This window comes from Rosa rugosa, chromosome 1 (genome assembly GCF_958449725.1).
Source record: "Rosa rugosa chromosome 1, drRosRugo1.1, whole genome shotgun sequence".
NCBI classification, from domain to species: domain Eukaryota; kingdom Viridiplantae; phylum Streptophyta; class Magnoliopsida; order Rosales; family Rosaceae; genus Rosa; species Rosa rugosa.
Window position 1 is genome coordinate 8,956,979 of NC_084820.1, and position 26,388 is coordinate 8,983,366.

General features: G+C 39.5%; 2 protein-coding genes across 2 annotated transcripts; both read left to right on the plus strand.

The window, feature by feature from the left end:
- The first annotated feature begins 13,945 nt into the window (after nt 1-13,945).
- Nucleotides 13,946-17,362, plus strand: LOC133715115 (monosaccharide-sensing protein 2-like). Its single transcript, XM_062141487.1, has 6 exons — nt 13,946-14,073; nt 14,198-14,333; nt 14,545-15,111; nt 15,396-16,372; nt 16,452-16,639; nt 16,740-17,362. Exons 2-6 carry the CDS (start codon nt 14,252-14,254, stop codon nt 17,188-17,190), a joined length of 2,265 nt encoding a protein of 754 aa, XP_061997471.1. The 5' UTR covers nt 13,946-14,073; nt 14,198-14,251; the 3' UTR covers nt 17,191-17,362.
- A 3,620-nt stretch (nt 17,363-20,982) lies between these two features.
- On the plus strand, nt 20,983-24,647 carry LOC133715124 (monosaccharide-sensing protein 2-like). The gene is made up of 5 exons (XM_062141499.1): nt 20,983-21,219; nt 21,325-21,891; nt 22,101-22,975; nt 23,379-23,566; nt 23,714-24,647. Exons 1-5 carry the CDS (start codon nt 21,141-21,143, stop codon nt 24,147-24,149), a joined length of 2,145 nt encoding a protein of 714 aa, XP_061997483.1. The 5' UTR covers nt 20,983-21,140; the 3' UTR covers nt 24,150-24,647.
- Nucleotides 24,648-26,388: the final 1,741 nt, after the last annotated feature.

Here is a 26,388-nt window from a genome sequence, read left to right on the forward strand (position 1 = left end):
GAGGCATCAATTAATTTTAAGACATACAAGTCATGGCAAGAACGATTTCATAAGACGAATGCATACAGGTGAGAAAAATGAAATTTATCTCCTCCAAATCAAATAATTAATTTAGTCACAAGAGAGAACCAATGCCTCACCCAAATCTGCTTACGCAACAAACGTTGGTGGTTTGTCATAAAATTTTTTTTTTTTTTTTAAAAAGAACAAACGTTGGTGGTTAATTAGTAGTAATGGAGTCCATAAAAACCATGAAGTATGAGTGCAAGTATAGCTATAATGTTAATAAAGAAATAAAAAAAATTAAATTTTTGTTGAAGCAAAAACCATTACATATGATCTGCCTCGGTTAACTGAACCTTGGACAAGGTCCCGCGTAGTCGATAATAGTTGAACATGCATGGGTTTTGTTCCCGATCCGATGATGTAATTCTCAGAAGAGCTTCTCACGAGGCGAAGCTGACCCGGTGTTGATTGGTTGGGATTTCGGGGCTCCATGGCCGGTTCACCAGAGATTCGCAGCCTTTTGGGAAGAGGCTGAGGTTGTTGTTCTGGACTAGGCCGAGGCTGGTGCAGGTTTTGCATCACAGCCGGGGCAGAAGGAGAACCAGCTGATGTTCGGGAGGTGGGTCTGGGGGTCTTCGGGCTAGCCGGAGGAGAGTCGTCGGTAAGATCAACGAATTCAGCGGCCATTACTGGTTATGAAAACAATGGTTTTAGCAAGGTGAATCAAGGGCAAGGAGAGGACTTGCAGGGAGGAAGAATGGTAATTATGGAGGCTGGTTTAGGGTGTGGCCGGGGCCCGGGTGTGCTCTTCCACATGAGCACCTCTGTTCATATAAGCTTATGACTGCGAGGAATTTACAGAAAAACCATTGGATAAAGATGCTTGGGTCCACCAAAACTGGATGAGGTTTCAAAACTTTACTGATAAAATTACTAGAAAACCTCTCAGATCGATAATGACCAAAACCACCCCAGGTTAATCTTGCCCTAGTGACCAATTCTATGAACTAGATAAATCACTATTTTGCAATACTTGATTAATCTCACTATACAAAGAGGGAAGGTGGAAATAAAATAAGTACTTGAATCTGAGCTAAAATTTACTATGCATTGGTTTTTATAAGTCGGCTAATCTTAAAACAAAATCTTTAAAAGAATTTGAATTTAAAATCACGTATATAGTAATTCTAGATTCAATTACGTGTCAGCTTCCTTTAAAAGAACTCTATTCTTTATGACTTTTAGAAGTTTTAATTGAATAAATTACGTGTCAGCTTCCTCTAAGCATTGTTTAACACATGATGATCGTTCATCAATTGACAGTCAGTTAAATAAATATACAACTGAGTAAGTTATAATTCCAATATTGTAAAGGTCATGGATTCGATTCTCTCTGGCACATGTAATGGTGAGATGGGTTAAGATTTATTTATTTATTTTAAATAAATAAATAAATAAATAAATAAATAAATATACAACTGAGTATGTAATTAAACGACAAACAGTAATCACGAGCTTGAATTCAAGCACAATAGTGGACGTATTATAAATAGTAATATCATGTAACGCTCTAATCTATCATAGTAAAATCTTATTAATTGTTCTCGTACGATATCTGTTTGGACCCAAAATGAGCATTTTGGTTTGACAAAGCGTGTCTTGGAGAAATTGAGCCAATATCAGTGGCTCACATATATATTTTCGATAAGTTCAAAAATATATTATTAAGAGGCTAAATAAGGCCTACCAAACATGGAAATGAAAAATCAACTTTAGCACATTTTCCTACTTCGGCTAGGAGAAAGCGAGCTAGACAAGAAATGAGGGATGGCGGACTAACCATCCAAACTCCAAATGAGTTGAAACTTTCCAGATTAATTCTAGACATCCCATTGATCATTTCTTATGAAGAGTGCCAAAGCTCGTTCGGAGTGGAAAACCTTCAAACAAACAGTCCAATTTTCTGCAGAAGCAAAACTTGGAAACTGGACCTGTAAGAGGTCCAGCAGTGTTTTCGGCCCAACCACTATATGAAAAGCTCTGAAAATTTATCAGGATGATCTAAACTCATAGTGGAACATTTCTTATGAAGACGTCATGGTCAAAAACGGAGTGCTTGATGGAGATAAAATTGAAGGAATTTCCTTGTCTAGAAAGGCTTGGAAACTGGACCTGTAAGAGGTCCAGCAGCGTTTTCGGCCCAAACACTATATGAAAAGCTCTGAAAATTTATCAGGGTGATCTACACTCATAGTGGAACATTTCTTATGAAGAAGTTACGGTCAAAAACTGAGTGCTTGATAGAGATAAAAATTGAAAGATAAGGGAGTAGAAAATGACTCAAACCTAACATTCCATTAAGTGTTTAAGTGCTCAAACCTAACATTCCATTAAGTGTTTAAGTGCTCAAACCTAACCCATTATGATTTGTTTTTAAGGCCAAATAGTGTTGCTTGGTAGCCTATAAATAGAGGCTACAACATAGAACAATTGACCAATTCAAACAACAACACCGATTCATACATCAAAACATCTCTAAGATGATCTAAGTTCTCTCTAGAGCAAACCTCTCTAAGAGCAACTCCTCTCTTTCTCCTTCTCTTATCGATGATCACACTCCTAGTCCTAGTCTTCTCAGAAGCCGACTTTCAGTGCCACCAAACCCTCTGTCAACGTACTTCGGTCCTAGTCTCCTCGGGAGCCGACGGTAGTGCCGCGACCAAAAAAGACCAATTCATACATCAAAACATCTCTAAGATGATCTAAGTTCTCTCTAGAGCAAACCTCTCTAAGAGCAACTCCTCTCTTTCTCCTTCTCTTATCGGTGATCACACTCTAAGTCCTAGTCTCATTTGGAGCCGACTATTAGTGCCACCAAACCCTCTGTCAACGTACTTCGGTCCTAGTCTCCTTGGGAGCCGATTGTAGTACCACGACCAAAAACACCACAAAAGACCAATTCATTCATCAAAACATCTCTAAGATGATCTAATTTCTCTCTAGAGCAACCTCTCTAAGAGCAACTCCTCTCTTTCTCCTTCTCTTATCGGTGATCACACTCTAAGTCCTAGTCTCCTTTGGAGCCGACTATTAGTGCCACCAAACCCTCTGTCAACGTACTTCGGTCCTAGTCTCCTTGGGAGCCGATTGTAGTACCACGACCAAAAACACCACAAAAGACCAATTCAAACAACAACACCAAGTCATTCATCAAAACATCTCTAAGATGATCTAAGTTCTCTCTAGAGCAACTCCTCTCTTTCTCCTTCTCTTATCGGTGATCACACTCTAAGTCCTAGTCTCCTTTGGAGCCGACTATTAGTGCCACCAAACCCTCTGTCAACGTACTTTGGTCCTAGTCTCCTTGGGAGCCGATTGTAGTACCACGACCAAAAACACCACAAAAGACTCATTCATACATCAAAACATCTCTAAGATGATCTAAGTTCTCTCTAGAGCAAACCTCTCTAAGAGCAACTCCTTTCCTTCTCTTTCTCTTATCGGTGATCACACTCCTAGTCCTAGTCTTCTCAGAAGCCGACTTCAGTGCCACCAAACCCTCTATCAACGTGCTTCGGTCCTAGTCTCCTCGGAAGCCGACGGTAGTGCCGCGACCACAACGGTTACAGAACCAGCCAAGCAAGGGTAACGCCCTCGCAAACCAGCCAAGCTAAAGTCACGCTTTAGCAAGTTCTCCCCACTTCCCGGTGATTTTCGCTCTGCTCGATCTACGACGTCGAGTATCGATTGTGTGAACAAGAAGAAACTCAACAAAAGTCCTCACCACGAGGCATAAAGAATCCCGCGACGAGGTTGGTGCTCTCCTCGTCTACAATCGCTTGATAGAAGTCAGATCAAGGGACACCCCCGACGACCGCACCCGAACGGTGCTGGCACGCCCGCGCATAAAAGAGACTGTTGACCAGCTGCAACAAAATTGGAGCCAAACAATATCATCTTAACGAATTGTTACATTGCACACAAATTTTAGATTGGGCATACAATAACACCAAACTTAAGTGAAAATGCCAAAATAATGACAACAAGGACAAGTAATTGTTATGTATTGATAACAATACATAACATAGAACGTAGACAATATCAAATAACACAAGAATGGTAAGGTACATATATGGGTAAGAAGAGGGATAGAACATTGTAAAGGACATGAATTTAATTTTCACTTGCATATGTAAGGGTGGGTGGCCTAAGAAATTTATTTTATTTTATTTTTTTTATAAAAAAAGGTAAGAAGAGGGATAGAATGGTAAAAGAAGCATGATGTGCATTTGAAATTTGAAATATTAGGAGGAAAAGGGAATCTACATAGAATTAAAGAGGTGACGCATACTAGTAACGCCTTTTTTTTTTCATATATATTTTAAGACTATTGTGGATTTTTTTTTTTTTTTTTTTTTGACATAAAAAGTACTTCATTTTTTTGAAAGGGATAAAAAGTACTTCATTCATAGAGGTGAAAGCTACCTCAATTGATTACAATCATACTTTAGTACATCCTCCAGGAAATCCGGAGGTTTAATAAACCACATAGAGCCATGACTAGTTGCATAAGCTGCATTAACCAAACAGTGAGCCACACGGTTACAAACCCCTGAAGTATGTTGCACTATAATATCAGTTCTGCAGGTGAGTTCCTGACGAATATCATCAAGCAGTCCTTCATCATTGACATAAGTGAATCGTGCATCAGCAATACTAGAAACTGCTTCCAGACAATCAGTTTCGATAATGACCTTGCTAACCTGCATTGTAGCGACCAGCTGCAATCCCTCCTTTATAGCACACAACTCCACTTGTCTTGCAGATGCAACAGCTAGAACTGGGGTAGCAAAAGCAGCACAAAAGTGACCTGCATCATCACGTAAAACACCTCCCACACTCCCCCGAGAAATACCTGGGAGGAAACTACCATCAACATTTAGTTTCCAAGTACCTATGTCTGCCGGTTTCCAGATTTGCTTCTGTTTTGGATGAACAGGTTTAGTCACCCGTTGTGCTTTGCCATATTCCTCCAGCCAAGCGAACGAGCTAAGTACCAAAGCCTCAGCCGACTGTTTGGTATTATTCCACAACATATTATTTCTATTCTTCCACAAAGCCCAAATGATCATGAGAAGTTTGGCAAATAACTCCTTCTTTAGATGCATAGCTTGTTCGAAAAGCCACTCTTTAAAATTCATTCGAGTCAATAAACGTCTTCCCAAATTAAACGGGGGTGCATTCAAAATGGCAGTTGCTATAGGGCATTCACAGAAAACATGGGAAGTGTCTTCGTATGCATGAGAACATAAAAGACAATGAAGATCACCTGTGTACCCTTTTGTACTGAGGTTTGCTCGTGTAGGAAGGAGATTTGAGCAAGCACGCCATGCACAAATTTGACCCTTTCCCGGTACTTTTGCCTTCCAAACCTTCTGGCATAACTCTGCATATGGATTACCCTGAGATGTAGAGGTCAGTACATGCTCTAACACTTTTGCCCTAGCAATCCAATAAGCAGTTTTTACAGAATAGAAACCTTTTTTTTCCGGACTCCAACAAGGTTTATCACATAAAATCCTTCTACTGAGAGGGATACCAAGCACTTTCTGAGCAACCTCAGGTGGGAATATTGCATGAACCGCAGCTGGGATCCACTGTCTTATGTTGGAATCAATCAAGTCCGAGACTAACTCAAACACACAACTTGGAGGTTTCTGAGTCAAAAATTGATGGCAATCGGGAATCCATTTGTCCTGCCAAATATTGACCTGAGTACCATTGCCAATGCTCCACTGTATTTCAGCTTTCAGTACCGGCCTGCCACTTAAAATACTTATCCAAGAGAAGGAGGGAGAGTCCCCCAGTTTAGCTTCCCAAAAGGAGCAGTTGGGATAATATCTTGCCTTATACAGTCTTGCAATTAACGAGTGAGGATTGGACAACAATCTCCATCCTTGTTTTCCAAGCATAGCCAGATTGTATGCATAAATATTTTTGAACCCCATACCACCTTCTTGCTTTGTGAGACACAATCTCTCCCAACTCCTCCAATGTATCTTTCTCTTGTTATCTGTATCCCCCCAAAAGAATGATGCACAAAGTTGATGAATATCATCACAAAGAGCCTTTGGCAATAGGTAACAGTTCATTGCATACAATGGCATAGTTTGAGACACTGCCTTAATAAGGATTTCTTTACCAGCTGCACTCAAGATCTTTGCCTTCCAACTGACCAGTTTTTTTGTCAATCTTTCTTTGATATAAGCAAAAATAGCTGACTTGGATCTTCCAACCCGCATAGGTAGTCCCAGATACTTGTCATGCTCCGTGACACATTGAACACCAAGAATAGAAGCTAATTCTTGTTTCCTGTCAGCCATAACATTATTACTAAAGACAACACTGCTTTTCTGGAAATTCACCTTTTGTCCTGAGGCCTTTTCATATGTATCCAGAATAAATTTGTATTGTACACATTCTGCAGTGGTTGCAGACCCAAATAAGATGCTGTCATCAGCAAAGAAAAGATGATGCAAAGTAGGTGCTTGAGGACACATAGTAAGCCCCTGAATGGTGTGTTGTTGCACAGCTCGGGAGATTAGGGCTGACAGCCCCTCACTACACAGTATGAATAGATAAGGTGATAAAGGATCACCTTGTCTGATGCCCCTCGTAGGGGTAATTGTAGAAGAAGGCTCACCCTGAATGAGAATAGAATAGGTCACAGATGTCACACATTTCATGATGATTTGAATCTAGTGATCGGCAAAACCCAGCTTTGTCAGAATGGCAAATATAAAAGACCAGTCAAGTCGGTCATAAGCTTTAGAAATATCAAGCTTCAGAGAGAAAAAACCTTCCGCCTGATGTCGCAACTTATGCATGAAGTGTGCAGCCTCATTGGCTACTAAAGTATTATCCGAGATCAATCTACCCGGAACATAGGCACTCTGTAATGGGGACACAATTTCAGGAAGCCATACTTTGAGTCTATTTGCTACAACTTTCGAGCTAATTCTGCAAATAACATTGCAGAGAGCTATAGGTCAAAAATGCATCGCTTCTTTGGGATCACTGATCTTTGGTATTAAGCATAGGTAGGTATAATTTGATTCGAACCACATATCCCCATGAGTAAGCAAATTTTTCACTGCCAGACAAACATCATGATTGACAATATCCCAATACTTTTGATAGAAAAAAGGAGACATACCATCTGGCCCCGGACTTTTGGATGGGTGCATTTGGAAAAGGGCTCGCTTGATCTCTTCATCTGTGTATGGGGCTACCAGCATGTCATTCATATGATCTGTGACCTTACAGGGCGTAGCATCGATTACCATTTGCAAAGCATCCATATTGACACTTTCTGCTGAGAAGATGTTCTGAAAATATGACTTCAGTAACCTTTCAATATCAGACTGTTCAGATTGCCATGCATTGTTTTCATCTAACAGTCCTCTGATTGTATTCTTACTCCTTCGATTGCTTGCCTTCCTATGAAAATAAGCAGTATTCCGATCGCCTTCTTTTAACCAAAGAGCACGAGATCTTTGCTTCCAATACTTCTCTTGGAGGGCAAGTAAGTGACTATATTGAACATGCAACAAACGTTGTTCTTCATACAGTTGGATAGAGTGAGGCTGCTTCATCAAATCATTTAGCTTTTCCTGGATCACTCTCATCTCAGTTTGTTGTTTGTTGAAATCAACACGATGCCATTCACTTAGCCTTTGCCCTACTGCCTTCGTTTTACTTCCAATTTGTTGTAGAACATTTCCTGTAGTAGGCATTGCCCATTCCTGTTTGATTATGGTCAGACATTCCTCCCGATCGAACCAACTTTCTTCAAACCTAAACGGTCTTTTAAACTTCCTCCGGCTCTGTGGTTCCTTGTATGCCTCAATGAGCAAAGGACAATGATCAGACTCCGATGGACTCATAGTGATAACCCGGCTGCATGGGAATTTATCTCGCCATTGTACCGTTTGAAAACCTCAATCAAGACGCTCCTTGGTGTATCTGTTTGACCATGTGAAATGACTACCAACAAAGCCCATATCACTGAACCCACAACCAGTCATGGTTCTTCTGAATTTTGCCATGGCAGCCAGCGCTCGGGGAGGCCCTCCCGACTTATCTTTTCTTACCATCACTTCGTTAAAATCACCTGCCATTAACCATGGCAGTGAACAGACCTGGGCTGCTAGGGCATCAATCAGCTGCCATGTTCGATCTCGTCCTCCACGGGCAGCTACACCATATATGCCAGTAAAGCGCCAGATCTCGGTTCCTACCTTGCCTACCTCAACGTCTATATGGTTTGAAGAATGGCTTCTCACATGTACATGAGTTTCCTCTGTCCACATGATGGCCAGGCCCTGTGAATCTTCCTCGTGAGCGACACAGAAGCTGTCCTTAAAACCAAGTCGCCATGTGAGTGAGTCAATGGTACTCTTTTGGGCTAGGGTTTCAGAAAGAAAGATAAGAGTTGGTTTCTTCGCGAGCACGATATCCACTAAGGCTCGTTGGGTTTCAGCATTTACTATTCCTCTGCAGTTCCATACCAGTATGTTGCCTTGCAGCATCCCGGCAGACTTGGTACCACCGTAGTCGGCAGTTTTGGTGGCAGCGCACAAAGATGGCGGCGCCTTAGGGTTTTAACTAGAATTTTTTATGGAAAATGTTACTGCTTGGGACAAAAAATCTATTTTAAGGGCTTTTGAACAAGTGCAACCTTTTGCAATTTAGGATCACTAAGACTATTGTGGATGGATATGAGTTAAAGTTAACAAAAATGCCGGATATGGATTTAATGTCACATTAATATTCATTGCATCAGAAATATGTAAAGTCAGATTTCTAACCATGTTTGTCATGTGATCTCTCCTTCGATTTTATCGACTGAGTTGGCATCCATGTATGAACTATCTATATATGCATTATGCAAATATTATTGGGTTGTATTGGCGTTGGGCTTTCTTATTTGAATTGAATTATTATATATGAGCTTCATACTCATGGTGTTATGGTCGGAAGGGAAAACATAGAAGTTTTGATGTCACCCAAAGATGGCATAATTATGCAAACTTAATTATGAATTTTTAATTATTTTTAATATTGAAAGGTATTTTGGGGTTTTCAAATTTTGGTGAAGCTTGACACCAAAGATGGCATCTCTTTATGAGCAAAGATTGCTGTTCTCTGTCAGAAATTACCATTCTAGTTTTTGAATATTTATTAGCGACTATTTTAGTAAAATATTTAACACTAATATCTACAATATAATTTCCTTCTTTAAAAATAAAACATCATATTGAACTCTGCACTGTGTTCTACAGTTAGGGTGTTTGGTACGAGTTCTAAGAGCATCTTTAGCAGACTCTCTATTTTGGCTCCTTAGCTATTTTGGAGAGCATTTAGCACCTGCACCAGACTTCTAAGTGACTCTCCATTATAACTTTTAGCTATCTCACTCCTAAATATAGAGAGCGAGATGAGGCTCTCTATACTTTAAAACATTCCTTTTAAGTTATTTTATGTAATTTATAAATACATTTAAACTATTTAATCTTCATTTAAAAAATAATATAAATTCAAAACTAGCTAAAATAGAGAGCATTGATGCAGACGTATTTCTAAAATTGCTAGCTAAAATGACTTTTTAGCTACTTTGGCTAAAATTTGGCTCAAGAATGGCTAGCATTGCTAAAGATGCTCTTAGGAAGAGGGTAACGAAGAGAAGCCCTACAATGACATGCATCATGGTTTCATCTCAACACAAGATTCTTGATAGAAAAGAACTATGTAGCTATATTCTTCATTTAGTAGTTTAGTACTCTTGTGGTAGATATACTGTACACCTATGACCTATATATGTTCAAATTAAACCAAAGGCATATATTGTACTGGGTTCTTGTCCATTTGAAGCTGATGCGAACTTACGAAAAGAGTTGGCAACCCATTTCATATAGAAAACGCTGCTATATATGATGTAAAAGTGTAAAACGCTATATAAATGAAAATTGATGCCAACTCATTTCATGAAGAAAAATCCATCAACGAAATTAATATTAAAACCAGAGAAAAAAAATCCATAAATTCATATTTAAAATGATATATAGTTTATGATACTGTGAAAATAACTGACTGATGTTTGCCCACACGGCAACCCATCGAAAATGACCAACTAAATTAAACCGGAACGCACAAGCAGACCTAAAAGAAAATAAAACGACGACACTGATCATTAACCATAACCAAATAGCGGGGAGACTCATGGACCAATACTGTAGTTCGAGCTTGAGAGAGATAGATCAGCTGAGAAATCATCACAAGCTAAGATCTATATCCTCCTCCTCTGGCTTAGGAACTCGAAGTTTCCTCAGGTCTACAACCTTCCTCCCAGGCTCAGTGTCTGGTGAACTACCCATGTCTTCTGCAACTGCCCGGAAAGATGGCGGCTCGGTGGGGAACAGGATATTTCTCTGCCGAGGAACCGGCATGGGAACCGGAATCCCCACTGGTACCATTTTTTCTGCCATCGACGCCATTACCTGCACTAGCGGAAGCTTCTCAGGTATAGGCTCCAAGCAACGTGCAACAGACCTGAAAATCAAAATATTGTGAGTAGTGTCACGTATAGTATAAAAAAATGTCTTGAAATGAATGAGACTATGCATAATCAACATGATGGAGTAGACGAGAGATATTAATCTTGAGATTACACAAGATCAAGTTCTTTCTCATTTTAATTATACTGAGCCACTCATAATGAAGAAATGATGTCATTTCCTCACCACACTAATGCAAAGTGAGAAAAAACAAGTCAGTTCTTTCTCTTCCTTACAGGAATTACTTCAAATCAATGCATCTCCAACATCCGCTTAGTTACAAAAACAAGATAATGAGCAAGTGAAAATAATTAGTATTGACAATATGAATAAGTGCCGATGCAAGCATACTCTTGATGTTAATTAATAAATTAATTAAAACAAAAAGGTTTAGGAGACGAGATATTACTGGTACTCTTGCTCGCTTAAGTAAATCCTTGTTAACTTTGCCTCAAAATGGTACAAGTGGGGCCTTTGTTCCCTTCCGGTGCCGCCCCCATTGACGTTGTTGAGAGCAGGATGAAATGTGGGGTTCTGGGCCGCTTGGCGCGGCGGTTGAGGTTGCACCGGAGCCTCGGTTCTCGGCCTTTTCGGTTGAGGTCCTGCAGTTTGGCTTGGTCGACGTAGCTGCTGCCTCCTATCGGCTGAGGAAGAAGGTCGGGCTGGTGAGGATGTGTTAGTGTTTTGGGACATAACATTTTGAGGTCCAGAACCGTTGATGAGGTCAAAATACTGTCGAGCATCCATGTCAGTGAAGAGGAAAGGAAAATGAGGTCAGCGGTTAAGAAGCGAGGTAGTTGCAGGGGCTCGAGGACTTGCTTTCTTGGCTATGGTGGCCGGTGCCTCTTCCTTGGGAGTCATGGCGTCTATTTATAGCTCGTGGACTGCTGGCGAATTTACCAAAGTACCCACGATGCACAAGTTTTTTCCATAACATGTGGGACCCAGTAAATCTAGATTTGGTCGTCATATTTTATTGTAATGACCGAAACAACCCCTTTTGTATGTAACCCTAGTTGCTAAAATGGTGTAGTTAGATTATATGAAGAAGTACTTGAATAATGTAGGAGATTAAATAGGTGGATAGAATGCTCATTTTCATTACATTACATTGAAGAAACACTCCATGTAAACGTAGTTTTGCAACTCAATCATATGGATCAATTTGTTAAGACATTTATTTGTAAGTGTTTGCGAGCGATCAAAATTTATTTCGCAAGTGTTTGCAGGCGATTTTCATACAGTTTTAAATTTTTAATAAAATAAATCACATGCATGCACACATGCTTTCTTGACACATTATAATTCATTATTAATTCAAACTCAAATTAGTGTAGTACACGTGTTTTCATAATTAGTTGATGACTTGACGTATTTTCTTAATTACTAATAGGCAGTTCATTAAATAGACATGCATAACGCACGATCATTTATGAAACGACAAATGTAATCATGAGTCCAAAAAACAATGAATAAACTAAGCAACTTTAAGTCCAAAGAACAATGAATGAACTAAACAACTTCAATACAGAAAACTATTAAAAGCCGATTAACTTCTCAACAAAATCTCATCATCTCATTACGATATCATCTCAGTGATTTTCTCGCTCGAGAAACTAAGATATGTACGATAATGCAGTAATGTTAACACTAACATGGTAAATCATGAATCAATAGAATCACTAAAGTATAGTATATAGTTGAAATCCTAGTAGCAGTGGGAATAAATAACACATAAGAGTATGAGAACTACACAAAATGTGGGGTAAGTGAGGAAAAATTTAAAAGGGTAAAATGGTAAGTATAGAAAACAATATAATATTATGAGAAAATAAATGTAGACAGATAACTTAACATATAGGGAGGGAGAGGGTACCCCTCTAGGAAAAATAACGCATACAAGTAACGCTCCCTCCTTCACGCAAATTACGCAGGTTCTTTTGTTAATTTGGTAAGCAAAATGCCAAATATAATTGAATGCAAAATTAATTTCACATTAGCAGAATAGGGAAATGACATAATGTAGTAACGCCTTCTTCTATTTTTTATAAATACATACAAATTTGGTTAGGCTATAATGATAAAACAAAATGCACGAAATTAATTAATTCCATATTCACATTAAATCCACTATATGTTTTGCATGTGACGTCTCTGGTTTAAATGTGGAGGGATAGGTTTCCTGTGGATGGTTAAAACTCTTGATTAAATTACCATTTTACTTTTTTCTTTTTGGGTCAATTCTATTTTAGTTTTGGACCATCTTTTTGGGACAAGTTTTTAACTCTACTAGTCTAATAAATAAATTTTTTCTTCTGTTATAATAGTCAGAAAGAGTAATTGCATTGTAAACTTATGTAACATTCTTTTTCAACTCAAAATATTCTTGGTCAAAAAATAAGAATATGTAATTTTTGACAAAAAACATATGTTGTAGTCCACAATTTTGGGTGGAAATTGTGGTCTTGAAATTTATTTATTTTATTTTTTTGTGAAAAGTTATAGGATTTAGTTTCCATGGGTTGGGGCATTAACCGTAAATTTTAACTCTCTTCTTTTTCTTTTCACTTTAAGATAAATAGATAATTTTATAGTTAATGTGATAAATTTATAATTAAAGGCTGAGTAACATGATAAAAACTTAGCACTCGAGGATGACAACAATGACTAAAATGATGTTATGTAACATGAAACATCAATATATCAGATTCACCGTAAAATTTTCAGTGGTAACCCTGATACATTATCCATAGATTGAGGCGGAGCCAAGTTATATTTCTCTAGTTATTTGTGACCTAGCATATTCCAATATAAACAAATTGAGGTAATTAGGTGCTCGATTGGACTCTAGCAACCCCTTACAAGACATCCTTATACCAACAAAGCCCAAATAGAGGCCCAACATTAGGCCCAAATTTAACTACAGCCCACTACCACACCAAGGAGGCCTCCACCATCCGACTGCCGGAGGACGCCGCAACCGGCAGTGCCATCGCCAATCCAAAACGGCACTAATTTCTCAAGTTATTACAAACTGTGGTAACTAATAACTATTAGTCTATTACCTTAAGTAAAACTTTTGGTCAAGAATCCTTCTATAAAACCCAATAGACTATATTGTAGTGTAGCAATATAGATGTTATTTGCTACCCTCTATTTGATGGAAAATCTATAAATTGAATTATTTTCATGGTCTCATTGATTGTTTGACCTTCTAACACTATCCGGTATTAGAGCAGAAAATAGCACAATTAGGTGTCTTAACAACTTGCCACTGTTTAGCGTAAGAAGAGGGCTTCATCTTGTTGTGTGATTCAAGAGTCATATTAGGAATTTCATTCAAAAACTTTTGGACCCGTTAAAGCCCAAAAGTACCACTTAGATCACTTCTTTCTCAGATCTGTCTGGAACAGAGATGCCAGAATTCATTGTTTCTCTCTGTTCTTGAAAGGTAAAATTTTTCACTCAAGAAAGTGGGCTCGTTTAGGCAAAATTAGTTACTAGACATTCCATTAGCTCAACAACTACCCATGAACAAACTCTGTTTCACTAACTAATCTATGTGCATTGTAAAGGTTTTGATGCTACAAAGTCCAAGACTTTCTCTCTTCCTCAGCAGAGTTTAAAACATGTGGGGGGCGGCTGTTCTTGTAGCCATTGCTGCTGCAATAGGAAACTTTCTACAAGGTTGGGACAATGCAACCATTGCAGGTAACTTCTCAATCCTCATTATCTCCATTGTTAGACCATTTTCAGTTTTTACAAATCAATGATATGGTCGGTAGGGTTTCCCACAGTGCGACCGAGTTCATATCATTTGATGAACAAGTTTGGCGTTATAGTATTATTGCAGATCAATATGCATTTAGATGATAAATCACTCAGATTTCATTAAATATCAATATGTGATTGGTATTTGCAGGGGCTGTTCTTTATATTAAAAAGGAATTTAAATTGGAAACTCAACCAAAAATTGAAGGGTTGATTGTAGCAATGTCACTGATTGGAGCCACAGTGATCACAACATTTTCGGGGCCAGTATCGGACTCGCTCGGAAGGCGTCCCATGCTGATAATCTCATCAGTTCTATATTTTCTCAGCAGTTTGGTAATGGTATGGTCACCCAATGTGTATGTGCTTCTCTTGGCACGGCTGTTAGATGGTTTTGGGATTGGCCTAGCTGTTACTCTTGTCCCGGTCTACATTTCCGAGACATCCCCACCCGAGATCAGAGGACTACTGAACACTTTCCCACAGTTTACTGGCACTGTTGGGATGTTCTTTTCATACTGTATGGTGTTTTCAATGTCATTGAAGGAAGCACCCAATTGGAGGTTAATGCTTGGAGTTCTTTCGATCCCATCTTTGCTTTACTTCGCATTCACTGTGCTTTATCTGCCTGAGTCTCCAAGGTGGTTGGTTAGTAAAGGGCGAATGGCCGAGGCGAAGAAGGTTTTACAAAAACTACGCAGCAGGGAAGATGTTTCAGGTGCATAAAGTGACCTTCCTTTTTGTGTTGATATTGTGTGTGTCCAAAATGACGCTGTTTAAGAGTCTAGAGTTACGTATGCATGTGTTCTTGGGTTTAAAATTCACTGTTTATGGTGTTTATATCGAAGATAATTGATTTTGACACCACACTAGCACTGCAAGTAGTGCGTAATGAAACATTCTATTTTCTGTGCTGATATCCTGTTATAAAATGTTTGAGAAGCGTTGCTATTGTCTGTTCTTGTGCTAATTTATTAGGCTTGATTGATCGATATGCTGCAGGTGAGTTGGCTTTGCTGGTGGAGGGTCTTGGAGTTGGAGGGGATACATCATTAGAAGAGTACATAATTGGTCCGGCCAATGATCCGGATGGCCGTGAAGCAGCTCCAGAGAAGGATCAAATAAAGCTATATGGACCGGAGGAGGGACGAGCCTCATTGATTGCGAGATCAGTCACAGGACAGGCAAATTTCGGCTTGCCGTCACGCCAAGGAAGCATACTGAATCCAAACGGGCCTTATGTGGATCCTCTTGTAAACCTATTTGGTAGTGTCCATGAGAAGCTTTTACCTGAGAGCTCAGGAAGTATGCGTAGCCTTCTCAATTTGCCAAATATGGGGAGCCTGCTAAATGTGGCACCACCACATGAGCAGGACAAAACTGATCATTGGGATTTGGAGCACGGAGATGGTGTCTCAGCGGGGACTGATTCTGAGGACAATGCACGAAAGCCATTGCTTGCGAGTAGACATACAGCTAGTATGGCAAATGACATGCTTCCTGGGAAATCTACCAGCTTCGTGGGAGGCATGAAGAGGCGAAATAGCCTCCTCATGCCGGGAGTTGGTGGCGAAGCAGTGAGTAGTATGGACATTGGTGGTGGCTGGCAGTTGGCTTATAAATACTCCGAGCGCGTTGACAAAGATGGGAAGAAGACAGAAGAGTGTCAAAGGGTTTATTTGCACCAGGAGGGTGCACTTGATCAATCTCGCCGTGGCTCAATGATTGGCTCAATGCGCGGCGGCTCTATGCTCTCAGTTGCTGGTGATGGTGATACTCCTCTGGAATGTGAATATTTTCAGGCTTCTGCTCTTGTTAGCCAACCTTCTATAATTACCAAAAATCAAATGAGCCGGGATGGACCACCAAAGCTTGGCCCTCAAGAAACTGCTGTCCAAGGATCCAGTTGGTCTGATCTTTTGGAACCCGGAGTCAAGAGTGCATTGTTTGTTGGCGTAGCAATTCAAGTTCTTCAGCAGGTACTGACATTTCCTGTTGTGCCCAGGAAATGTAATATGTGCTCGAACTTGACTAATTAATCTTGTCTTAAATTTGCAGTTCTCTGGCATAAATGGGGTTCTTTACTACACTCCCCAAATTCTTGAGCAAGCAGGAGTTGCAGTTCTCTTATCAAATTTGGGTCTCAGTTCCACCTCAGCTTCTATTCTCATAAGTGCTCTCACAACCCTATTGATGCTTCCATCTGTAGGCGTTGCCATGAGACTAATGGATGTCGCGGGCAGAAGGTGAGTTTGTGATCAGTTATTGAAAGAGGAGAGTCCCCAGAAAATCTTGTTGTCTTGATTCAACATATATATTTGATATATTCTAATTCTCTTCTTGCAGGTCACTCTTGCTGTGCACATTACCAGTCCTAACAGGAACACTCCTACTACTAATTTTCAGCCAACTTGTCAACATGGGTTCTGTTGTTAATGCCACAATTTCCACCATCAGTGTGGTGCTCTACTTTTGCACCTTTGTCATGGCTTTCGGACCAATTCCCAACATTCTCTGCTCTGAGATCTTCCCAACTCGAGTTCGAGGAGTCTGTATTGCAATATGTGCTCTCACGTTTTGGATAGGAGACATCATCGTCACTTACTCACTGCCTATTCTGCTCACCTCTATGGGTCTCGCCGGTGTCTTTGCCATCTATGCTGTTGTGTGCGCCCTTTCTTGGGTGTTTGTTTTCTTGAAGGTTCCAGAAACAAAGGGAATGCCCTTAGAAGTCATCTCTGAGTTCTTTGCAGTTGGTGCAAAGCAAGCTGAAATTGCAGAAAGAATTAGTTCTTAATTGTTAGTCAAGGAAATTAATGCATGGTGCTTGTTTTTTGTTTTTCTGGTTTTTTTTCGATCACTTGTCTTTAGGTTAGAGGAAAGTAGGCACAATAACACTTAAATTAAGTCACGAATGAATCCATGTAAAATGGTGATGTGAATATGAGTGCCTGCTATGTTATCCATGACAGTTTGTGTATATAATCTTTGATATACTACATGCAAGTCAAATGAAATTTGGCTGTCCGTCTCGACTTTTCAGTTATTAGGTTGCGATAATAACACTCTAATTTTAACTCCTTACTCTGAATTAGACATTTTTATAAAGGCAATGATAGGGGGTCTCAATGAGGCCTAAGATTTATGACCTCAAATTCTAGGTGTCATGCCACGTAAGCAAATACAAGTTTTATTTTCAATTCTACATAATATATATTGCCACATCATGATTCAACTTTATCCTTTTATATTTCCTTTAAGATTTTTAGGGGGTGAATTAATGACACTAATTAATTTAATTAGGTGACGAAAAAAATTGCGTATTAATAGCAACCATTAATTATGTATTAATTTAAGGAAGATGTCTATTTAATTAAATCTTTTCCAATAATTTTTCTTTCCAAATAGCATTAATATATTGAACTAGGTGACAAGATATATGCATTAACTTTTCTTTCCAAAGTTCAATTAACTTCGTCTAAAAAATAGAATTAATAAATTGAATTTGGAAAATATGTACGTTCAAATTAATTTTATTAAATTTATTTACAAACAACTTTTTACAGTACAACATGGTTATATACAACCCGATCGATGCTGGATGCTGATGCGGATTCTTCTGTTAGAGATGGCAGCACGTCGCGGCTCGGATGCTCGTCTTGGCGGTGTTCGTTCGAGTCGTTAACGATGGCGGGCGGGTTGGTGGCCAGCAGATCGGTAGCAGGCGGGTCGTTGGCAGGCAGCGTAACGGCGACACTGGTTTTTTTGGCTCGAGGAAGGAGGCTGGGTTTCCTTGCTTTTCACATATGGGCTCGGTGCATTGGGCCAAGGTTTTGCCTAGGCCTATTAGTATTAGCTTATGTTTTTCTTTCCTTTCCTATTCCCTATTTTTTGTAGGGAACTATGCACGTTTTGTTTTTCGGTGACTGTTTACTATGTATGTTTCATAGTTCATAGACTCGCTTTTAATAAGTGAGCATTGGATGCAGGGCTATCAATGGGTCGTGTTGGGTTGGGTTCGTGTCAGGTCAATGTATTTGTCGTGTCGCAAAAGACAAACCCAAACCCAACCCATTTAATAAGCGTGTCAAAAATTTAAACCCAAACCCAACCTATTTATTAAACGGGTTACCCGTTTCCAACCCGCTTAACCCGTTTAATAAATAGGTCATGTCATGTTAGACAAAATGACTCATTTAAGGCCTCGTTTGGTTCACGGAAAGGAAAGTAGTTCATTTGTCTTTCCCATGGGAAGGGAAATGAAATTTCCGAAGAACTTTCCATTCCGATGTTTGGTAATGTAGGAAAGTTATCCGGAAAGTTGTTAAAAAATATGTTTAATGGAATAAAATAATGTGTTGTAAGTAATAAATGCAAGGAAATAAGGAGGGAAAATGATTCATTTGGAGTATGGAATGAACCATTTTCCCCCTATTTTCCTTTGCTTCAGGAAAGTATTTCCTTTCCTTTTGCATCCCAAACACAGGAAATGAACAACTTTCCTTTCCTGATACTTGCTTTCCACGAACCAAACGAGGCCTAAGGGTTAACAATGCAACCCATTTAACTAAAAAAATGCATAAATTGATTAAATTCGCTAAAAACTCCACAAGACGAAAAATATAAATAATTATAAATAATTAAATCCAATAATTATAAAGAAAAATATTTCAAATTGTCTAATCCTATGATCAAATACTCCCGACGTCTAAAATTTCAAGAAGAAGTATAACATATTCGGGTTATACAGGTTCACTTCGTGTTGGCAGATTGACCCGTGGCCGACCCATTTATTAAATGGGTCATGACAGGTTGACCCACGGCCGACCCGCTTTTTAATCGTGCGGGTTGAACCCGCTTTATTTCGTGCGGGTTTCGAGTCGTGTTATCGGGTCGTGTAGGAATTGACAGCCCTAATTGGATGTCTTTAATGAGTGGTACTTTCGAAATACCACTTTTCTTATTTGCTCTCTGTTTTCAAGGTAGTGGAAATGTATGTAATGTACTACTCTAGCTTAAGTATTAATGAGAAATCGTTTTGATTTTGATTCAAAAATATATATATGTATAGGGCTGTCAATTCCGGCACGATCTAATAACACGACTCGAAACCCGCACGAAATAAAACGGGTTGAACCCGCACGATTAAAAAGCGGGTCGGCCGTGGGTCAACCTGTCATGACCCATTTAATAAATGGGTCTGCCACGGGTCAACCCGCCAACACGAAGTAAACCCGTATAACCTGATTATGCTATACTTCTTGTTGAAATTTTGGACGTTGGAAGTATTTGATCATAGGATTAGACAATTTGAAATATTTTGCTTTATAATTATTGGATTTAATTATTTATGAGTTATATATAATTATTTATATTCTTTGTCTTGTGGAGTTTTTAGCAAGTTTAATTAATTTATGCATTCTTTTAGTTAAATGGGTCGCATTGTTAACCTTTAAATGTGTCATTTTGTCTAATACGACACGACCTATTTATTAAATGGATTAAGCAGGTTGGAAACGGATAACCCGTTTAATAAATAGGTTGGATTTGTGTTTAAATTTTTGACACGATTATTAAATGAGTTGGGTTTGGGTCTGTCTCTTGCGACACTACAAATACTTTGACCCGACACGAACCCAACCCGACACGACCCATTGACAGCCCTATATCTGTATATTCATATGCATGTGTATTTTTCCCATTATATTTTCACAATTTGCAGGAACCCAACCAACTTTGAATTCATATACATGTGTTATGCAAATCTATTGATCGAATGTATGTACAAATCTATTGATCGAATCACATGAATTTTTTTTTTCTGATCAGATAAACAACTCAAATGCTACAACTAGTCTTTCATTCACAACCTCCCACTTACGAAGGGGAGGCTATGTCATTAGACCAATGGTACTGGCCAAACTTTTTCTATTCTTGATTGAATAATTCTTTTTTTTTTTAGAAGAAAACCAAAATAATTTAGAACCATTAAATTTTGGAATGATAAGATAATATTTTTATCAAGAATTACATGTATGATTTGACAAATAGGTGATGTGTGTAGATGACATAGCATGCAAGATTTGGGGCCACAAATCTTAAGCCTAATTGAGGCCAACAATCATTTTCCCTTTTATAATTTCTACACTCATGTCAGTCATGTGGTGGAGTGCCAAAAATTAAATTTAAATGTCATCATCCAAATATTGAATTCATGAGTGACGTACAGTCTTGGAGCACATCACCACCTATTTCTCTTTGGTGAGAAGGCTTACCAATCATATGGAATTCAACAATGTACCTCCGTCAATGTGCCTTTTGTTTTTGCATTTCTATTTGGAAATTATTTATTAATTTTTTGGGTGAAAATTTGGTAATTAATTAGCACAATTGCCAAGGAGTGATTTTTATTTTCTTGCCAAACTTGAAAGCATGACAGATTGGCCTTGCAGAAAAGATTACCAGCTATACAAAGTCTACCGTTAGAAGTTGTTCCCAATTATTACGTTTCACCTTTGCCTTCTCATATTTGACACGTTTATGAATGTGAATGTCACCTTCATATTCCGAGACCTGCAACCAGCTAGTGACAAACTGGCCTGTGTTGTTCAAAATTCAAAATCAAATTTCATGACAGTTCTTCTTTCGATCAAAAATTTCATTACATATTCATAAAATCTGAAAAAGCTTCAGTTGTTCGTGCATCTGTTATCTGAATTAATCCTCTTCGGGCCGGGGTTCCGGAAAATGAGAGGAGCTGTGCATGTAGCAGTTGCTGCAGCAATTGGTAACATGTTGCAAGGATGGGATAACTCAGTCATTGCAGGCATGTCGTCCCATAGTTTCTGATTCCTCTGTTTTTCAAATCGTTTATTTTTTGCCACAATGTTCATATTTAGCTCTAGTTGTTTCACAAAAATTAATATTGCAGGGTCTGTTCTTTATATAAAAAAGGAATTCAATTTAGAAAGTGAACCGACATTTGAAGGGCTTATTGTAGCAACATCACTCATTGGAGCCACATTGATCACAACATTTTCTGGGCCAGCATCGGATTGGCTGGGGCGGCGAACAATGCTCATAATGTCATCACTGTTTTTCTTTGTTAGTGGTCTGGTAATGTTGTGGTCTCCAAATGTTTATGTCTTGCTTTTGGCTAGGTTGTTAGATGGTTTTGGAACCGGTTTGGCTGTTACTCTTGTTCCTGCGTATATATCTGAGATAGCGCCACCGGATATTAGAGGAAGACTGAATACACTTCCACAGTTCACTGGTTCTGGTGGGATGTTCTTGTCTTATTGTATGGTGTTTGGAATGTCATTGATGGATACACCAAAGTGGAGATTGATGCTCGGGGTTTTGTCCATTCCATCATTAGCTTATTTCGCTTTGACAATACTTTACCTGCCTGAATCTCCTCGGTGGCTTGTGAGTAAGGGACGAATCCTCGAGGCAAAACAAGTGCTGCAAAGACTTAATGGCAGGGAAGATGTTTCAGGTGCCTAAATCTTGCTTTACTTGTTCTCCCATTTGATTCAATTCATTGATATTTTATGACATGCTTGCTTACTTGGAATCCGAATTTTTAGCAGTCCTACATTGCCAACTGGTTTTGAGTTCGATGCTCTAGTAATTCTAAAAGGAATTGGTGCTAATTAGTTTATATGCCTATTATTGGTGCTGACTTGAGGCTTCTATGTTGTACAGGTGAGTTGGCTTTGCTAGTTGAAGGTCTAAACACTGGCAAAGATACATCATTGGAAGAGTACATTATTAGTCCAGCCAATGTGCTTAACCAGGCAACAACTGAAGAGAAGTACCAAATAAGGTTATATGGGGATGAAGAGGGAGTATCATATATTGCTAAACCAGTAACTGGACAGAGTTTGACATCTCGCCATGGGAGTGCTACAAACCAAAGTAGCATCTCTCTTAAGGATCCTCTTGTGACGCTCTTTAGTAGTGTCCATGAGAAGCTCTCTGAGAGAGGAGGAAGCAAGGGCAGCAGCATGCTTCCATTTCTAGGCAGTGTTCTGGTTAATGCTGGGGAGCATCACAGTAAGCATTGGGACATGGAGAGCCAAAGCGACGATGAGGACCATGAATCAGAAACATCCGGGGCTTATGGTGATGACAGTTTGAGAAGTCCATTGATCTCGCGTCAGACAACAAGTGTGGACAAGGACATTGCCACTCCTAAATCCGGTGGAAGTGTTTTAGGTGTAAGAGGCAATACCATTCTTAATGCTGTTGAGGCAGGTAGTACTAGTAGTATAGATATTGGTGGTGGTTGGCAGCTTGCTTATAAATATGCTGAGCGAGTAAGCGAAGATGGGAAGAAGGAAGGAGTTCAAAGAGTCTATTTGCACCAGGAGAGTGCACTTGGGTCTCAACCTGCATCGGTTGTTTCCATTTCTGGTGTAAGGCAAGAAAATGGAGCAATTCAGGCTGCTGCTTTGGTTAGTCCCCCGATGGTTCTTCCACCAGAAGCTGTTGTTAAAGGTTCAAAATGGAGAGAGCTTTTGGAACCAGGAGTCAAGCGCGCATTGGTTGTCGGGATAGGACTTCAAGTTCTTGAGCAGGTAAAATTTTACTCTATATTGCAGTTAGTTTGTGAGGAACCTACATTATCTTACTGTTATGTTTCTATTCATAGATCTTCAAGAACCACATTGTTACCATTAGTGAAAGGCATCAATAAATTTTGTGATAGCAACATCAAATTTCCTCCTAAAAAAATAATAAACACATCAAATTTATTTAAGCAGTCTGTATAAGCTTTATGACAACTAGCACAAGGACTTGCCTGAAGGTTGCAATTCAAACCTTTAAGCAAACTGTTTCTATCTTCATGACCACTTGACAATAAATATTGTGACTAGTGTGCATTTAATCTCCATTCTCTGGTTCTCACTCCTCAGTATTTAGAAAAGATACAAAAGTTGTGGGAAATTGACTTGTTTTTCTTATTGCCTCTCTGCACAGATTGCTGGCATAAATGGGGTTCTCTACTACACTCCTCAGATTTATGAGCGAACAGGCATAACAGTTCTTCTGTCTAACATAGGACTGAATTCGGCTTCTGCATCTCTCTTCTTAAGTGCCATCACAACATTCTTAATGCTTCCTTGCATAGCTACTTCCATGTGGCTTATGGATATAGCTGGCAGGAGGTAAATTCTCTTTCTACTATTACTTTCATTTCCATAGAATATGCACTCTTTGAAAGTATGACTGTATGAGTAAATATTGTAACTATTAATCTGAATCTAAATACCTTGAACACCATAACTTAATTTCCTTCATCTTTCTTCTTGTAGGTCATTGCTGCTATCCACATTACCAATACTGATAGTGGCGCTTGCTTTACTAGTGTTTGGCAGCATTGTCAACTTAGGCACTATTTGGACTGCAACAATATCCACTGCTAGTGTATCGGTCTACCTCTGCTGCTTCGTCATGGGCTTCGGGGTAATCCCAAATATTCTTTGTGCAGAGATCTTCCCTACTCGCGTCCGTGGCCTCTGCATTGCCATTTGTGCTCTCACTTATTGGATTGGAGACATCATCATCACTTACTCATTCCCTGTCATGCTCTCCTCCATTGGTTTTGCTGGTGTCTTTGGAATCTACGTTGTCGGATGCATCATCTCCTGGATATTTGTTTACTTGAAAGTGCCCGAAACCAAGGGCATGCCTCTAGAAGTGATTTCTGAGTTCTTTGCTGCTGGAGTAAAACCAGCTTCAGATAACTAATTTCACTCCATTGAAATTTTGGGTTTGGTAACTTGTTTGTACTGAGTTGAAGACAGTGTCTGAAGTTGACATACATAATTACATACATAATGTGAATGAGTTGCTTTTCTATGGAGATGGTTTCTTTGCTAGTGGCTCGTAAATAGTCAACACAATGTCAATGGGATAAGATTTTCTGGTCATATCAGTTGACTTATCTGATCATAGATCATATCAAATTATCAACCTTTCTCATCATAGTGTCTCCATATCGAATTCTTTCCCTACCATTGCCGGAAAAATTGGTCTTCAATGCACTGAGCCCCGAGATTGTTGCCCTATCAAGCTTGATACTTGCCCTACCATTCAACTTCCTCTCCCTACAGTCACTTTCATAATGTATCTGATAGTTGATGGTTATCACTTGTTTCTCAGAAGTCAGTGGCTTTGTACTTGAATCCGTCCCTCTCGTTAATGCCGCTGCACATGCACTTTGATACCAAAGAGAGTCAATCCTCTTGAAGATTTTCCATTAGAGATCTATCAGAATAATTGCTTTCTGTATCTCACACTTGAAGATTCTCCACTAATGACTAGAAGCACTGCAATTGTGTTAAATACAAGTGCTTGCTATATTCTGTTTCCTACGTTTCTCCTATTAACCTTAAATTACTTGAGTTCCAAATTAATCAACTCTACGTACTGTGTTTATAAAAACCCTTCATGCCGATTCAAAATTCAAGTCGAGAAATAGCCAATTCAAATTGCAGAATCCAACACTCTATTCTTAAATTTAGTGAAAGAATAAATCTAACAGTTGAAAAATCTGAAACATCACATATTCTTAAATGCATAAAATGAGTCACCTCGTGAATATCTTTACTTCATAAAAAAATGAGACCAATTAATCGAACAAAAATTGTTTTATCCATTCATTCCATTGTAAACTGTGTGTTATTTACTCCCGAAATTGATAAAGTATTTTGCTCCCGAAAACTCGGAGCTTCGTATACCGAAACCTAGGGTTTCGTGCGGCAGAGCGGCGGCATCGGTTTCGATCACTGCTTGCTAGAGGACGTCTTCCGACGTCGATCTCGTCTGGTGTGCGTTGGGCGTGTGCAGCGGCAAGGGTTCTTTCGGCGTCGGTTTTGAAGGCAAGGCGGGTCGGATCTGGATTGCGGATCCGTGGCAGAGCTTTGATGCGCGGTGTTTCTGACTGGTGTCGACGTCGGGTTCTGGATTGGTGAGCGTGCAGTCGTCGCAGACGTGGGTTGGAGGTGGTGATAGGATCCTTGTAGCGGCTTTGGGCGAATAGGGTCGAGGCTTGGAGGCGGACTTGCTTTCCGGTGAGGTTTGGGGACACCCACACCAGGCTCTGTCGCGTTTTTTCAATGGTTGAAGGGCGAGGTCGACCGCCGGAAGTGCTGGACTGGCAGAGGTCGTTTGTGTCGGGATAGTAGCGGCTCCGGCGATCCTACCAGGGTTCCCGTGCTCTCCGGTCCAAACTTCAGAGTGAGGGCAGTGGGAGTTGGGCTGGGCTTTTGGACTTAAGCCCACTTTCCCTCCTCTTTCTGATTTGGGCAGAAGATGGGTCGGGCTTTTTGATAGGTTTGCTGCGGGCTGGGCTCAACATGACCCTATATCAAGGCTGTTCACTGCATTGACGGGTGGAAGGGTACACCAAGATGGTCTTAGGCCCCAAGCTAATCAAGGCAGATGCGGAGAAACTAGGGTTATGTTAGAATAAATTTAGTTAGTTTTGGCTTTTTCCTTTTGGTTTTTTTTTTTTTTTTTTTTTTTTTTTTGACTTTGTCAAGGGGAACCCAAAGGCTTCCTAGGCCCAAGATAAACCCCTTCGGCGCATGTGAAATGCTCCAACTGTGCATTGCAGCACAGTGCCTAGTCACTTTGACAGCTTCGGGGTTCGAACCTAGGTTGGGGAGCACACCCAACAAGGCAAGAACCACTAGGCCACTTGGTTTTTAGTTTGCATTTTCCTTCTTGGTTGTTAGTTCTTGCATTCCCTTTCGGGTTTTAGTCTGACTGCTTGTGCAGTTAGTTGAGCAATGAATGTAATGGGTGATCTTCGGATCCCCTAGATTGACCATGTACGGTCGTTATGATCTTTTCGATCATTGGAATATATTCCATTTCCCTCAAAAAAAAAACTGTGTGTTATTTACAAATTACAACATAGTAAGTCTTCAATTTTATAGATAAAAAGATCCTAAACAAAAGAAGGAAGAAAAAAGGATGAAAA